General features: G+C 44.9%; 1 protein-coding gene across 1 annotated transcript in view; it reads right to left on the reverse strand.

Moving 5' to 3' along the window:
• Positions 1 to 304: 304 nt before the first annotated feature.
• Positions 305 to 18,463, reverse strand: part of LOC126416459 (uncharacterized) — a 178,510-nt gene continuing 160,351 nt past the window's right edge. Inside the window, exons 5-6 of the mRNA XM_050084194.1 lie at positions 13,354 to 13,660; positions 305 to 1,062 (exon numbers count right to left, since the gene is read on the reverse strand). Of these exons, the coding sequence (XP_049940151.1) occupies positions 971 to 1,062; positions 13,354 to 13,660 (399 nt within the window). The 3' untranslated portion in view covers positions 305 to 970. The remainder of the gene's footprint in view (positions 1,063 to 13,353; positions 13,661 to 18,463) is intronic.

The following is an 18,463-nucleotide window of genomic DNA, read 5'->3' on the forward strand; positions in this document are numbered from 1 at the left end:
TTCAGGTAATCCAAGCTGCTGATTCAATACGCCACTCCGTTTTGCCGTCAACACAAATGTTGAGTAATGACGGCTCCGGAATCTCCAATGATTGAACGATACTCTACTTACCAATCACATGTCTACGTGAGTGGCCTTTATCCTCGTCTTGTGATAATACTGACCGGTTGTTACACTAACTGTCCGAGACACGAAATCCTCTCCAGGACTTATCTGAATGTGTTTACTTACTCCCTTCCAAATGTAGCCTAGTCATTTTAAGGGACAAAGGGTAATCAATGGAGTGCAAATAGAAAGGCAAAAAAAGTTTTTGTTCCATTTATTAGTGAGTTTCTGGTCAACAAATATCTTTCATCACAATATAAAACTATAAGTTGCATTATTTTATCTTTAAATACATCGTAATGAAGAGTTTTGTACATTTAAAACAGACAACATCCTTGGCTGAAAGTAACGTGGCCAAATTTTAAAGGCGAAATGAAAAAAAATTACAAAAGATTCCAACGTTTCCATCTTATCTTTGTCTGGAATAATTCATGTTTAAACAAGATATTTTAATAAATAGCTGCTGAAGCGATAGCGAACATGTGGCGATGAGCGATACGATCTCGTAAGCGAAATCGCCATTTTCGGAGTACGTGTAGTCACAGATTCAAGTGATGCAGCGAGACACACTGCCTCAACATAGACTTAAAAATGTATCTCTGGAGTCTGAATAAAACCTATAGAGAGGAACGGAAACTTTTATGTCTGTCAGCAACGCCATCTCACGTATTTCAGTATGCGTATTACCACAGTGCGCTCACTGACTACAACCATCCCGACGCTTTCGTGGCGGAGATGGAAAATTTGCAGTTCAAAATGAAAGCTAGCGCCGCGCGAATTTTGCTTTTCTTTGACTAGGATATCTAGCACGCTGAGCTATCGTCGATTCACTTTGCATTTTTCCCTCACTGCAGCTCACATTATACTAGCTGAGAGCGGCCACTGTTGCCAGCATGGTGAGCAAAGACAACAGCATTTCATGACCACCGTGTGTGGGAGAAGAGCTGCCATCGACTCCTGAAACAAACATAAAAAATGTCTGATTAACTCTAGAATACTAAAGAAGGGAAAAATGATACATCGATACTGTCGTAAAGTTTACTACTCCACATTTTATTCAAAAGAAGCCATAATTTTTGTATTATGCGTTAATTAATTACAATGACTAGGTCTCCAATGGTATGTAACAAGCAAAATTAAGTACGAAACGTCCTGTTTTATACCCTACAGTAATCGTAAATTTTACGTGGGTTTAGTAATCTACAGTTAACTCAATTTATGTACTTTACTTATAATCTCCTCAAGTTCAACTGGTCATATTTTCTAGCTACATTCAACGACGTAATACTTTCATATGTGCAATAACTGTTCGCCCAAGAAATATTAATGAAAACAGAGCCAAACACAGTGTTGGACAATACGAGGTAAATTTCGCTTCTCTAGTCACTCATGTGACATATGTGAGGTACACTGATAGACAAAAGAAAGTTTATCACTTGCAGAATGGTCCAATGCAGACGCAGTTTGCAGTTTGGTAAATGTACGAGGGCGTGCTGAAAAGCAATGCCTCAGGATTTTTTATTGGAAGACTCTTAAAGCTTGTTAAATAAAATAAACTTTATTAACATTCTACATCTTTATTAGTCATATCTAAATATTTATTTCACAAAATAGCCATCCTAGCGATGAACACATTTGTACTGAGAGACCAGTTTCTTGGTAAAGTCACTGAAAATGTTCGACTTCGTTAATGGACTTACAACCTCACCTTCACATGCACCGTTTCAAAGTGAAGCCCTCGAAGATGTTCTTTAACTATTGGAAACAGATGAAAATCTGGTAGGGCCAACTCAGGACTGTATGGAGGATGATCGATGACTGTGAACCGAAGAGCCGCGCGGGATTAGCCGAGCGGTCGGGGGCGCTGCAGTCATGGACTGTGCGGCTGGTCCTGGTGGAGGTTCGAGTCCTCCCTCGGGCATGGGTGCGTGTGTTTGTCCTTAGGATAATTTAGGTTAAGTAGTGTGTAAGCTTAGGGACTGATGACGTTAGCGGTTAAGTCCCATAAGATTTCACACACATTTGAACATTTTTTGTGAACCGAAGACGTCGCATTATTGTAGGTGTTGCAGAGCCCATGTGTGGTTAAACATAGCCATGCTGAAGAAAAACGTGCTCCAATGTGTGGACAGACTCTTCGAATTAGTGCTTTCAGTTTTCTCAGGGTCTCGCAGCACATCGTCATATTATAGTTACGTTACACACCGCCGTGTACAAGCTATAATTCGGGGCCGTGTAGCGGCGCAGGGTTGCAGCTTGTGTCAGCAAAGTGATGACGTCGACCGTGCAATGTGCACAACATTCAATACCTTAATAGATCGTGAAAAGAGAATAGAACATTTAGAGGCATTAATTTTCAGCATGCCCTCGTACATACCATCAGTAGATACAAAAAAACTAAACGTTCTGAGATGAATAGGACGACCGTCCGGTTGCATTAATGTTATCATGACATGATCATGTTATCAGTCATGACACGGTCTATAATGGGCGTGCGCCATGTCAGATGGTTAGTGAGCACTGTAAACATCCACGGAGGATGATACATTCTTGTGAGAGAGAACATTATCACTATTTGGCACCGTCTGAAATCTGTACAGGTTATATCATAAGTGAAACGTAACTTGTTTCATGAAAAATATTTTTATTCACTTATCTAACCTTCAAAGAGTTGTCGTACAGCGCTCTCTCACAGCTAACTATGCATTCTATTTTACATCCATTATGATGCACAATTTAGCAGAGGTATTACATTTAGTATAATGCAACAGCCGAGAATACACGGCTTATTCACTGACGGAAAAAATCGCAACACCAAAAAACAATTAATGTAGAGTAATAAAATTTCGGGAATACATTTGTCTGGGTAACATATTTAAGTTATTAACACTGCAAGATCACAGGTTAATGTAAACACGAGATAAATCAGTGCTAGTACATTAATAACTGGTGCAACCACCAGAATGTTGAATGCAAACTTGCATGCATTGTGCTCTACAGGAGCTGGATGTCAGTTTGTGGAATGGAATTCCATGTCTGTTGCGCTTGATCGCTCAATAAGTGACGCTTAATGCTATTTGTGGATGACGCTAAGGATTTCATCCGATGGTGTCCCATATGTACTCGACTGGAGACAGATCTTCTCGCGACCAGGTCAAGGCAACATGTCGACTCTCTGTAGAGCGTGTTGGCAACACGTCGACTCTCTTTAGAGCATGTTGGGTTATAACAGCAGTAAGTGGACGAGCGTTATCCTGTTCGAAAACACCTCCTTTCGTGCTACTCATGAATGACAGCAAAACAGGTAGAATCACCATACTGACCTATAAATTTGCTGTCAGGGTGCACGGGATAACCACCAGAGAACTCCTGCTGTCACATAAAATCGCACTCCACACCATAACTCCAAATATAGGTTCAAATGGCTCTGAGCACTATGGGACTTAACATCTATGGTCATCAGTCCCCTAGAACTTAGAACTACTTAAACCTAACTAACCTAAGGACAGCACACAACACCCAGCCATCACGAGGTAGAGAAAATCCTCGACCCCGCCGGGAATCGAACCCGGGAACCCGTGCGTGGGAAGCGAGAACGCTACCGCACGACCACGAGATGCGGGCCCAAATATAGGTCCAGTGTGCCTAGCACGCAGACAGGATACTTTAGGCCCTAAACTGACCTCCTGCTAACCAACATACTGCCATCACGGCACCGAGGCAGACCCAATTTTCATCAGAAAACACAACAGACGTACACCCTGCCCTCCATTGAGCTCTCGCTTAACACCACTGAAGTCACAATTGGCGGTGGTTTGGGGTCAGTGGAATGTAGGCCACCAAGCGACTGGCTCGGAGTTGTCTTTGAAGTAGCCGATTTGTAACAGTTTGCTGTGTCACTGTGGTGCCGATTGCTGCACAAATTGCTGCTGTCCTCGCGCCAGAGCCATGCGCCGTACAGGATGGTATTCCCTTTCGATACCGCCACGTGGTCGTACATTTTCGTGACCAGCGCCTCCTGCAACCACTTACAGTCACTGTATTGCTGCCATGTCTCTCTGCAATACTGCAGAAGGACCATCCAGTTTCTCGTAGCCCTTTTGCACGAACTCGTTCAAACTCAAGTAAGGTGTTGATAATGGCGTCTTTGTCGCCTTAAAGGCATTCTTGACTAACATCAATTCACCATGTAACACACGTCCATGACCGTTATAGAGTGTATTTAAAGGCAAGTTGATTTGCATCCTCACAGTGACGCTACTAGCGCTACTGCTATGTGACTGGCGTGAAATTTGGATAGACATCATCTTTCAGATGTAGAAATGCGCCTAGCAACTTTCGCTTATGTCTCACAATTCCTTCTTTGTGCTGCTTTTTTGCCATCAGTGTATTTGTTTGTGATAAATAAGTAAATGATGGTAAGATGCAGACAGATTTAAAGTGGCAACAATGGTCGTGAGGGATGAGTTGACTAGTTGACTGAGGAAGAGAATGCAGGTTGTAATAGGACACAAGTAATGAAGGGAGCAGAAAAAAATAGTATGTCCGACCGAGAAACATATCGAGAAAGTGACGTAACTGGGAGAAGAGGTTAGCATCTGCTTCACGGAATGCAGGTAGTTTGTTCCAGAGGCGCACAACATTGGAGGAGGTGACTGAATATGTTTTTGATTTGTAGGTAAGTGCAGCTAGATATTGTTGAAATGAGTCCCTGTGTTGTCATTGCGAGGAGACGGTAGGTATTCTTCAATGCAACACAGTGGTATGTGCACAATAAGCAGCCTATTAAATGTACACAGGGTGTAGCAACGCTGTATCTTGTGTGACAGCAACCTTCCCATCTGAGGCGTATGAGACAATGAGGTAAACAGGCGGATATTGCAGATGTAAAGAACAGTAGCATTCACAGGTAGTTCTATCAGCTTGTTCACCACATTCATATTACGTCCCATATCCTGTGGGAAAGTTTCTAAACGTCTGGGGCGCTTAGACTGTATTTTATGCCCTTCTGAGGTTCTCATCCACATTATCACTCATGCCCTACACTGTTTCCTGATAGCTTTCACAGTAATCGGGGAAATATTAAAATTATTTCATTTAGTTTAAAACGCAGTTTTGGTACCCATGTCTACACTGAAGACAGGTCGTCATTTATCTGGATGACGGCAGTTTTTACTTCGTCAGGTCATCGCCGTAAAAATGAAATTCGCAGGAGAACACAACCAACTAGATTTCATTGACATAACAGGAGAGCAGTAGCGGGTCGAGGTCTATCCCTTGGGGTACTACTGAGAGAACTTCCTTTTTATCACGTAGCTTTCAAACCAACTCAGCACAACGTCTTAAATATTCAACTTTCGCATTTTTATGAGCAATATATGATATCCGAACGTACCAAATGCATTTGCTTAAGTGTAATAATGTCAGTACTGGGGTTTCGTGGTTGTCTATGGCATATTCAAGGCCATCAATTACGCTAGTTAGACCAGTGGTTTGTGCTAGACTGTTTAAGAGAAATGGTCAGTCAGTGTACGTTGAATGTGACAGTAGGCAATAGAAATATATTCCGGGGCTGAAAAATTCATAATTGGCCAGTAATCACAAGCTGATAGTGTTGTTTTCTCAGTTTTAGTTCTCACAGTATATTGTTTCTATTTTGAGTCATATATCCCATTTACGAATGAAATCTTCAATATGACTGTCAAAAGGAAGAATTGCAGGGAAGACACTGAGAGATAGAGAGAGAAGTGAAAGCATTAGAAAAGTATGCAAAGTGGACTCCATTGATGAGTGGATACATGGTAGAAAGCATGCATAGAACGAACTTATAGACAAGATGAATGAACAGAAGGTAGTGAAAATTGTAAGAAATGAATCACCACCTGGTAAAAGAAATATTAGCTGTCCAGAAAAAATGGAATAGTAACCTCAGGGTAACCTGAGAGGTACTGGAGGAAATAGGCTTTAGACTAGGAAGAAAGGAAAAAAAAACAAGAAGAAGAAGAAGAAGAAGAAGAAGAAGAAGAAGAAGTCTGTCAAAACAGAGCGACGTTTCTTATGATCGTTATACTGATGCCATTGCCTCTCGCTATTGAAGAAAACGTTACTGTTTTGCTTGCTTTTAGTGTAATGAGTTTTTGATGTTAGGTACCTATGTTAGATATGTGTATGGTCTGAGGGCACTCACCGCGTTCTGGCCAATCGGGAGCAACTGCCATATCACCCTCTGCCAACGGATACCTTTCAGTGCGATATGGAGGAGCATGGTGTCAGTAGATAGTTCTCCCCGCTGTTGTTGGCTTTCTAGACCTTGAAGCCGCTACTTCTCATTCAAGTAGCTCCTCAGTAGGCATCACGAGGTTGAGTGCAACCCGTTCCATTCTTCCCAAAAAGGAAAAATCCCTGGCAGTATCTAGAATCGAACCCGTGTCGTCCACACAGCAGCTAGTTATGTTGACCACTTTTTTTTTTGGATCTCACCCGTTCCATTAACGCAGTTTTTTTTATTACAGATGGCGAACACGCTGAGCTACCTTGCCGGCCTCGCTGAACTATAGAGGCTGTCTCTGAGAACCGTGAGGGGCAATAATTAACTGCAGCGTGAGAGCTTACATGTGGCGACAAGAATAGCAAACAATTCAGTTCTTCAACTGTTACTAGAAACACAGATTTTGATTTTATCTTTGCGATAAGTTCCTTTCTGAGTATGCTGATGCATTAGTTCCATACTTAACAATCATATACAACCGTTCGCTCGACGAAAGATCCGTACCCAAAATACTGGGAAGTTACACAGGTCACACCAATGTTCGAGAAAGGTAGTAGGAGTAATCTGCTAAATTACAGGCCCATATCGTTAACGTCGATACGCAGCAGGATTTGGGAACATATATTGTGTTCGAACATTTTGAATTACCTCGAAGGAAACGGTCTATAGACACACAGTCAACATGGGTTTACAAAACACCGTTCCTGTGAAACACTACTAGCTCTTTATGCACATGAAGTGTTGAGTGCTATTGACAAGGGATATCAGATCGATTCCGTATTTCTGGATTTCTGGAAGACTCATAGTGAAATTGCGTGCTTATGGAATATCGCCTCAGTTATGTGATTTCCTGTCAGAGAGGTCACAGTTCGTAGTAATTGACGGAAAGTCATCGAGTAAAACAGGAGTGATTTCTAGCGTTCCCCAAGGTAGTGTTATAGGCCCTTTACTGTTCGTCATCTATATAAACGATTTGGGAGACAATCTGAGCAGCCGTCTTCGGTTGTTTGCAGATGACGCTGTCGTTTATCGACTAATAAAGTCATCAGAAGATCAACACTAACTGCAAAACGAATTAGAAAAAATATCCGAATGGTGTGAAAAGTGGTAGTTGACTCTAAATAACGAAAAGTGTGAGGTCATCCACGTGAGTGCTAAAAGGGAACTTGTTAAACTTCGCTTACATGATAAATCAGTCTAATATAAAAGCCGTAAATTCAACTAAATACCTAGGTATTACAATTACGAACAACCTCAAATTGGATGGAACACATAGAAAATTTTGTGGGGAAAGCTAATCAAAGACTGCGTTTTATTGGCAGGACACTCAGAAAATGTAACAGATCTACTAAGGAGGCTGCCTATACTACGCTTGTCCGTCCTCTTTTAGAACACTGCTGCGCGGTGTGGGATCCTTGCCAGGTAAGACTGACGGAGTACATCGAAAAAGTTCAAAGAAAGGCAGCACGTTTTGTATTATCGCGAAATATGGGAGAGAGTGTCACAGAAATGATACAGGATTTGGGCTGGAAATCATTAAAAGAAAGGCGTTTTCCGTTGTGGCGGAAACTTCTCACGAATTACAATCACCAACTTTCTTCTCCGAATGCGAAAATATTTTGTTGACACCGACCTACATAGGGAGGAACGATCACCTCGATAAAATAAGGGATATAAGAGCTCGTACGAAAAGATATAGGTGTTCATTCTTTCCGCCAGCTATACGAGATTCGAATAATAGAGAATTGTGAAGATTGTTCGATGAACCCTCTGCCAGCACTTAAATGTGATTTGCAGAGTATCCATGCAGATGTAGATGTAGATGTAGACAGCCATACTACGAACTTTCTTCCACAGAACAGCATGAATCACATCGCTATTCCACAGTTAGCATTCAATTTGTCTCTCTGGCGCGCGGTCGGTGGCGGCTGCCGCGGAAAGAGAGTGTTGGGATCCCCCGAAATTATATGAAAGAAGTCTGCCTTACCCATTGGACTATGGAGCGATAGAAGCCAACTACATGGGCCAGTCACATTAATGTGACACCGCCTATGTTCGACATCAACGCGCTTTAACTATCCACAGACTGCGGGTGTCATCACTTGTGGAGGGTACATAAAGCATTTAGGGGGGACGCAGTAAACAGTGCAGTCGTTGTAATGAGGAAATGGAGCGTTTTTTCTGACGTCCAAAGGGGAATGATCTTTGGCTTTAGGGCCAAGGGTGGAAGCATTTCCGAAACGGCTAGTTTGTATACTGTTCACATGCTCCCGTGGTTAAAGTATGGCGTGCGTGGCAAAATGGCGCTATCAAAAACTGGCGCTGAGGCAATTGTGGTGCACTACAGGCCTTACATGGTACCGGTGAGCAACAGCTGTGGAGATGTGTACCGGAGAATTTTCGCGCAACCGTTGAGCAACTAACTGCCCATATGAACCAAGGGGCTACAGACATTGTCTAATCAATTACCGCTCAGCGAACATTGCTCTGTATGGGCCTCTATATCAGGCGCCTAGTTCATGCATCCGTGGTGCCCTCTGTTCATCGGCAACGAAGGCTGGAAGTTGTACTCCAATACTGCAAATAGATGTCCACTAAGTGGCAACAGGTGACCTTCTCAGATGAATCACGTTTTATATTCCATTGCACAGACTGCCGTGTGCATGTACGGTGTGAAACATCTGAAAGCAAACACCCTGCGACAAACGTCGGAGGGGACCAGGCCGGAGGAGGGAGTGAGGAATTCGCAGCGTGATCTCGTTACTATGGAAGGCACAATAGATCAAAATAAGTATGCATTTATCCTTGGTGACCATGTAAACTCCTACATGCTGTTTGTAGCTCCTTGGCACAATGGCATCTACCAGCAGGACAATGCAATGTGTCACATAGCTCAACATGTACGCATGCTGCTCGAGGATGAGTTTACATAGTCTCCTGGCCACCAAACCCCCTAGACCGAAACCCAACCGAGAATCCGCAGACCACCTTGATCTGGCCTTACGCGCCATGGATACTCAATCGAGAGACCTAACACAGCTGACCACGACAATGTGTCCCTGGTGACACATTCTAGAACTTCACAGACTCTCTTCCTGCACGTCTCGCAGCAGATTGTTCAGGATTTTGATAGGTGGTCACATTAACGTGATTGGACAAGTGTATTTGATGGTGTTTGTACGAATGTGCCGCGAAACAGTGACAACGATACGTTCTGTGCACAATTTGAGCAAACCCGTACGTGTTATAAACTTGTGTACACGTACCGTGCCGGTCTGATTGAACCAGAGATGACGGTAACGCTCAGGAGAAATTGTGTGGTCTGACTGTGAAAATGAATCAGACTTTTGTATGAGAATAGCAGAGAAAGAGTAGCTTTCAGAATAGACTTGATTTCAACAGAACTGTGTTTCCTTAATTGGCGTAATAGTACCCATTTTGTATTGCCTCAGGACATTTCAGCGTATCAATAAACGAAAGTGTCACCCAGGAAGGAGCAGCTGAGGCTGAAGATTTTGGAGGCAGTATAGGCTACGTTAGTGAAACAAACTTTGCTATCACCTACCGAAGTGCAGTGTAAAATTTAATATGGGGTGAGAATAAAGTATTTTCCTGATTGCAAAAATATATTACTAAGGAACTTTGCTAGATATAGCGATGCAGTCTGTTGCAAATGATAGTTTGCGTAGATACACTTCCAAATTTGCTCTATTTGCTGCTTGTAGAAAGTGTACGCGATACTCAGTTTTTCTCCGTTTCTATGCCAACGTCTCTTCCATCACTGCCCACCCTGCACCTCGTACTCCTGCCGTAAGGGTAACCCCTCGAAAGGAAGTTGAGAGGGGCTGTGCCTGATGAGCGTGGTGATCACAGTGTGGAACCATCTCTACTGATCGATCTGTCCAGAAAGGTTTTATCAAAGAACTGGCGAAACAATAGTACCAAGTGTGGTGAAGTACAGTCTTGTTCAAACACTACTCATATTTCAAATTCTTATAACTGAGGTACAACGTAACATGTAGAAGTGTATCCACATAAAGTTCATGAAATAAACAACCATTTGCAAATAGCCGTCTAGACGTCTGGAAGCATATCCATAAAGACCTTTATGAGTTAAGCTACCATTTGCAAAAAACCGCCTAGCTGTTTGTAGCATAGTTACCTACAAATCAATTTTTGCAGCCAAGGAAAATCTTTATGTTCGCCCAGTATTGTCCCAGCCGCGCTTCTTACAGTCTGGCATCCAAATTTCACCCAACTGACCATCATGATCTCCCTGGTTGAATCAAATCGGCGCATTAGTTGTACATGAGTTCAAGCTTAAATCCACACTAATTGGCTTAAACTGTGCATTGAATCCTTTGCACTATAATCGGCACACACGTACACACATCACTAAATAATTGCCTTTCACTGCTCCATACTCCGGTGAGTGGGACAGACTCCTATTATAAGCTCACCAGACAAAGTATTACCAGCGGCCTTGCCACAGTAGTAACACAGGTTCCTGTCAGATCACCAAAGTTAAACGCCCTCGGGGTCCACCAGCATCTGTATGGGTGACCGTCCAGGTCGGCCGAGCGCTGGCGGCAGGCAGGGTGCACTAAGCCTTAGTGAGGCCAATTGAGGAGCTACCTGACTGAGACGCAGCAGCTCCGATCGTGAAAGCTGGTAACGGCCGGGAGAGCAGTGTTCTGACCACATGCCATTCCATGGCTGTGTTGCTTTGACTTATGCTGCTGTGTAAGTCGTGTGACCTTGAGTGGGACTTAGCCGCTGAGCGAGGCAGCCGGGCAACACGGGCCCTAGTATTATTAGGCCCGTGTTGCTGGAAAATCAAACTGTGGGTTGCGCAATCGGGACTGATAAGGCGCGCTGGCGCTGTGCGCGCCTGGTGGGGGACAGGAAGTACATCCTGTTCTGAGGCAGCAGCATGCTCAGTCGACTCGAGGCAGCCGCACGAAGCACGCAGCCATGCCGTACCGCCGCAAAAGATACTACAGGTGCCGCATCCAGTGGCACCCAAAGGCTGAGGATGACTCGGTGGTCTGTCGGTACTGTTGGGCCTTCCAAGTCCCATCCAGACGGCGTTTAAACAAAAAATTAATCACCCTCCGTGCACATACATACGATTCGTTAAGCCTTTATATATGGCGCAGCGTATGAATCGTGCCCAACCGTACTAGCACCGCCTCTAATCTAGTACGAGGCACCAGTTAGCGAGGCATTAACACTACTGACCATTGAAATTGCTACACCACGAAGATCACGTCCTACAGACGTGAAATTTAACCGACAGGCACAAGATGTTCTGATATACAAATGGCTAGCTTTTCAGAGCATTCAACACAAGCTTGGCGGCGGTGGCGACACCTACAACGTGCTGACATGAGGAAAGTTTCCAACCGATTTCTCATACACAAACTGCAGTTGACCGGCGTCGCCCGGTAAAATATTGTTGTGATGCCTCGTGTAAGGAGGAGAAATGCGTACCACCATGTTTCCCACTTTGATAAAGGTCGGATTGTAGCCTACCGCGATTGCGGTTTATCCTATCGCGACATTACTGCTCGCGTTGGTCGAGATCCAATGACTGTTAGCAGAATATGGAATCGGTGGGTACAGAAGGGTAATACGGAACGCCGTCTGGATCTCAACGGCCTCGTATCACTAGCAGTCGACACGACAGGCGTCTTATCCGCATGGCTGTAACGGATCGTGCAGCCACGTCTCCCTGAGTCAACAGATGGGGACGTTTGCAAGACAACAACCATCTGCACGAACAGTTCGACGACGTTCGCAGCAGCATGGACTATCAGCTCGGAGACCATGGCTGCGGTTACCCTTGACTCTGCATCACAGACAGGAGCGCCTGCGATGGTGTACTCAACGAAGAACCTGGGTGCACGAATGGCAAAACGTCATTTTTTCGGATGAATCCAGGTTCTGTTTACAGCATCATCGTGGTCGCATCCGTGTTTGGCGACATCGCAGTGAACGCACATTAGTAGCGTGTATTCGTCATCGCCATACTGGCGTATCAACCGGCGTGATGGTATGCGGTGCCATTGGTTACACATGCACTGACGGCACTTTGAACAATGGACGTTACATTTCAGATGTGTTACGACCCGTGGGTCTACCCTTCATTCGATCCCTTCGAAACCCTACATTTCAGCAGGATAATGCACGCATGTTGCAGGTCCTGAACGGGCCTTTCTGGATACAGAACATATTCGACTGCTGCCCTGGCCAGCACATTCTCCAGATCTCTCAACAACTGAAAACCTCTGGTCAATGGTGGCCGAGCAGCTGGCTCGTCACAATACGCCAGTCACTACTCTTGATGAACTGTGGTATCGTGTTGAAGCCGCATGGACAGCTGTACCTGTGTACGCCATCAAAGCTCTGTTTGACTCAATGTCCAGGCGTATCAAGTCCGTTATTACGGCCAGAGGTGGTTGTTCTGGGTACTGATTTCTCAGGATCTATGCAGCCAAATTGCGTGAAATTGTAATCACATGTCAATTCTAGTATAATATATTTGTCCAATGAATACCCGTTTATCATCTGCATTTCTTCTTGGTGTAGCAATTTTAATGGCCAGTAGTGTATGTTTGAAGCGAACATTATACGTGTATATCGGTAAATAAAGGACATGACAGAGTGGCACCTGTGTTTGCCCGTTCCATGAAGTGTGTGAAATTGCTTGATTTGATAGTGTTCAAAGCGTCTACAAACATGTGGTGTAATGCGCACGGTGGCCACGAAACGCGACGTCAAAATCGTGGTCGGAAAATGGTCCTGACAGGTGAACTGGAGACGCATTTCACGGCTTGTGAATCGCAACCGCTCCAAACACAACGAGAATTTCTGCAAGCAGTGAATGTAGGTCCATCCTGATCAGCGCTCCACTAAGTGAGTGTGGTGGAGTGAGGTAGCGGTACAGTTGGCGGCTTGCCACCGTGAGGAGCGCTTGCCTCGGTCGCTGGCTGCCGTGGGCTGTGGTGTCGGCTGCGGGGGCGGCAGCGGGGGCGGCGTGGCGCGGCTCTGCATGGCGCGCGCGCGCTGCCCCTGGCCGGGCGGCAGGCCGGCGCCGGCGTGCGGCTGCGCGCTCTCCTCGTTGCTGCGCCAGTACACCGTCGACACGCTGGCCTGGCACTTCAGCTTGAGGTCGCCGCCCTGGAAGTGCTGCGCCGTCGCCACGAACTCCAGGCCCAGCACTGACGTCGCCAGGCCCTCGTCGTCCGTCGTCGTCTCAGGCCCGCGCAGCAGCGACTCGTTCACCTTCGCAAACATTGAGGCCGCCATTAACCAACTAGTTACATCACTAATCGCGAGAGATCTCATGAACTGCTCAACTTGTTGCGCAACTTTCGAACAATAAAAGAATATATTAACTGGGCTCCATTCCATTCTTCCAGTTCCTCCTCACTTGTGTTTCGTATCGTTATGAATGATGTTGTTTAACTCTGTGTTCTGCCTTACAGCACGACTTGTCATGGGGGAAGCCTCGTCAGAGAGGTCCACCGCATGAGTGTCTAGGGAAGTGATTCCTGAGATTGTTTCCCGTTGCCTTCCACTGGTGATGATGAAATGATAATGAGGACAACACAAGAACCAGTTCCTGAGAGGAGAAAAACTTCGACCCAGCCGGGAATCGAACCTGGGCCCGTTGGCGTGACAGACTACCGCGCTGACCACTCAGCTATGTTGTTTTTTTTTCATCTCTTTTGTTCTATTTTGTTCGTTGTATATGTTCGGGGCGGACGTCTCATGACACCCGTTCAGGCTGTTCGTTAATCGGTTCACTCAGTGAACACCTACCGAACACGCTGAGCTACCGTGCCGACTAAAAACGAAATGTCGTGTGGCTAGGGCCTTCCGTTGGGTAGATCATTCGCCTGGTGCAGGTCTTTCGATTTGACGCCACTTCGGCGACCTGCGCGTCGATGGGGATGAAATGACGATGATTAGGACAACACAACACCCAGTCCCTGAGCTATCGGGGCGCATTGATGTTGCTTAAGCAACCTGTTTCACTTTGCTACTTTATAGTGATGACGATGCAGTGTTGTGCAAACGCAACTCCTTTCCACCTTTCCCACCTGTCACTATTTAAGGGGAGTGGAATCATACCTTACATATGTCTGATTGGTAATGCATATTTTCCTTCCTGTTAGTTAAATTGTGCACTCAAAGAAGGGTTTAGGGTATTATTACTTGCTTTTAACACAATTTTAGTACTGTTCCATGCCTATATTATTATCACTAAGAGTAACGGTTTGTCACCTAGACTTATATATACCCCCATTTTATTCAAATGTCTGGTATTGATCTGTAATGGAAATAACCGTCTAAATTGTTTGTACCACATAAACTGCCAAGTCAAGGTAATTTGCATCTTAATGAAAATGAACGAAATTTAACTACTTTTAATCAAGTCATCCTTTATATAATATGTTTATAATATATTTATTTTGTACAATAGCTCACAGACCACTAATGTCTCAGATTGTTTGTTTCATGTATGGTGTGTTACATAGGGCCTGCAGATGGCGTTGACACAACGTCGAAATTAGTAGCCAAATAAATATGAAATCTTAAGTACAGCTGGATGAGTTTCATGGTTCAAATGGCTCTGAGCACTATGGGACTTAACATCTATGGTCATCAGTCCCCTAGAACTTAGAACTACTTAAACCTAACTAACCTAAGGACATCACACAACACCCAGCCATCACGAGGCAGAGAAAATCCCTGACCCCGCCGGGAATCGAACTCGGGAACCCGGGCGCGGGAAGCGAGAACGCTACCGGATGAGTTTCATTTTTAATAAAAATAAAAGAAGCGATCGAGATTAAAATTTTATAAAACTCGGTGTGTATGTGCATGTGCATGTACATGCGTACACTCATGTTAAGGAAAAAGAAACACCTTGGACGACTACAGATAGGACGTTCATATTCACAGGACATGTACATTAGTATGTTCTGCAGAAATGAGTAGCATTTGAACGAAGTCGGCCCTCGGATTCAAGGTCAAGATCGAGATCACGGCGCAACGCTACGTATCAGTAAAATATGCCTACGGCTCCCGTTGTCGCTATAAACCGAAGATAATGGATCAATCTGACTCACGCAGACGTGCAGCACACCTCGCAGACGTGTGCGCGAACCGTACCGTCAAATGAGTGAGTTTGAAAGAGGGTACATTATTGACATGAGAGAATTTGATGCATCCATCCGGGAAATTATTGCTCGTATGGGACGAAGTGTTTCGTCAGTGCAATGGATACGATCAGAATGGTTCACGAAAGGCCATAGAACACGGCACGGCGAGATGGGTCAGATCGCACCACCTAGACTCTCCCCCCCCCCGCCCCCCCTCCTCCCCCGTGAAGATCGACACCTCATCCGAATGGAACTGTGGGGCAGGGGACAGATCTGCGTCATCCTCGGGTTTGATGCAACATTGGAACTGTGTAACACATCGTACGCTCTCAGTGGTGACAGCCAGTCGCCTTTTATTACAGCACGCGTTTCGTGCACGTTGACCACTTCTGCGCCTACCGTTGATGAGTGTGCAGAAACATGCTAGATGAAGTAGTGCACGGAACAACATTGCTGTGGACAGCAATGACAGCAGACAGTGTTTTCGGACGAATCGAGGTTGTGTTTGTTTGAAAACGGTGACCTCATTTTCGTTCGCCGCAGAGGTGGGAGCGGCATCACAGTGACTGCATTCACAGCGCCAGCTCAAAGCCTTATTATATGAGGTGCTATTGGCTACAACCGTAACTAACAGCTGGTGGGTGTCCCGGGCACCATGACCAGTCTGACCTACGTCATGACATTCTGCGACCCGTAGCCACACCCTTTTCGCCCAGCACCCCAGACGCCATTTTTCAGCAAGACAATGCACGACCACATGTTACCGCATGAACAATTACCTTCTTAAAAGGGGAGGGCGCCAATTGTGAAATTCAGATTCGGTTCATACTGTGCACAATAAAAGCTCATGGCCAGAGGTGTAATGTGGCAAAGCATCAAGATGGACTTCTCAGCCGTTGTCGAGAAAATCGACAGTTAAAAGAAACCGTTGCGGTGAAATACTCTCTACGATTAGTAATTTTCTACGATTAGTAATTTTCTACAGCGTCGTGGCGCAGCGGTAATCGCTCGGGTTCGTGATCCGAAGGGCACCGGATCGAATCTCGCGCCATGCAAATTTTTTTTATTATTTGTTTTTTTGTAATTCAAATGTATATATACACACACACACGAAATAAATCCAATCCATCGACCACCACCAATTGTCTTCTCCGATTTTTGCCGATGTGATACGATACGCGTGGTATGCATAAACCTGAAGAATGACAGAACAATTTTTCAGAATGTCAATCAGGTGTGTTTCCCAACAGATTATTTAAAAACAATTGTTCTTGTAAAAACGCATCGTTTATCAGATGTGCTCGATGTCATGCTGTTTTCTGCTTTCCATGTTTCTATGATAACTATCACTCTGGTTCGTGCGATACTCCAGCTACTTCTGGGCACTAATTGTTAATTATGTGCGAGTGTATACCGAACTTATCAATAAATTGTATCCACTTGAATATTATTTGTGATATTGTGTTTTATTTCAAGTTTTATTTTTCCGCGACAAACGACTTTCAACAACTTATTATATGCATAATTGTTGCAACTGATTGCCGTGTGTGTGTGTGTGTGTGTGTGTGTGTGTGTGTGTGTGTGTGTGTGTGTGTGTGTGTGTGTGTACATTTGAATTACAAAAAAACAAATAATAAAAAAAAGTTGCATGGCGCGAGACTCGATCCGGCGACCTTCGGATTACGAACCCGAGCGCTTACCGCTGCGCCACGACGCTGTAGAAAATTGTTAAGCTTAGAGAGTATTTCACCGCAACGGTTTCTTTTAACTGTCGATTTTCTCGACAACGACTTAGAAGTGCTTCTTGGTGCTTTGCCACATTATACCTCTGGCCATGAGCTTTTATGCACAGTATGAATCAAATCTGAATTTCACAATTGGCGGCCTCCCCTTGTTAGTATCATACGAGGGCAGTTCAATAAGTAATGCAACACTTTTTTTTCTGAAACAGGGGTTGTTTTATTCAGCATTGAAATACACCAGGTTATTCCCCAATCTTTTAGCTACACAACACTATTTTTCAACGTAATCTCCATTCAATGCTACGGCCTTACGCCACCTTGAAATGACGGCCTGTATGCCTGCACGGTACCATTCCACTGGTCGATGTCGGAGCCAACGTCGTACTGCATCAATAACTTCTTCATCATCCGCGTAGTGCCTCCCACGGATTGCGTCCTTCATTGGGCCAAACATATGGAAATCCGACGGTGCGAGATCGGGGCTGTAGGGTGCATGAGGAAGAACAGTCCACTGAAGTATTGTGAGCTCCTCTCGGGTGCGGAGACTTGTGTGAGGTCTTGCGTTGTCATGAAGAAGGAGAAGTTCGTTCAGATTTTTGTGCCTACGAACACGCTGAAGTCGTTTCTTCAATTTCTGAAGAGTAGCACAATACACTTCAGAGTTGATCGTTTGACCATGGGGAAGGACATCGAACAGAATAACCCCTTCAGCGTCCCAGAAGACTGTAACCATGACTTTACCGGCTGAGGGTATGGCTTTAAACTTTTTCTTGGTAGGGGAGTGGGTGTGGCGCCACTCCATTGATTGCCATTTTGTTTCAGGTTCAAAGTGATGAACCCATGTTTCATCGGCTGTAACAATCTTTTACAAAAAATTGTCACCCTCAGCCACATGACAAGCAAGCAATTCCGCACAGATGGTTCTCCTTTGCTCTTTATGGTGTTCGGTTAGACAACGAGGGACCCAGCGGGAACAAACCTTTGAATATCCCAACTGGTGAACAATTGTGACAGCACTACCAACAGAGATGTCAAGTTGAGCACTGAGTTGTTTGATGGTGATCCGTCGATCATCTCGAACGAGTGTGTTCGCACGATCCGCCATTGCAGGAGTCACAGCTGTGCACGGCCGGCCCGCACGCGGGAGATCAGACAGTCTTGCTTGACCTTGCAGC

Source organism: Schistocerca serialis, chromosome 8, assembly GCF_023864345.2.
Source record: "Schistocerca serialis cubense isolate TAMUIC-IGC-003099 chromosome 8, iqSchSeri2.2, whole genome shotgun sequence".
Lineage (NCBI taxonomy): Eukaryota > Metazoa > Arthropoda > Insecta > Orthoptera > Acrididae > Schistocerca > Schistocerca serialis.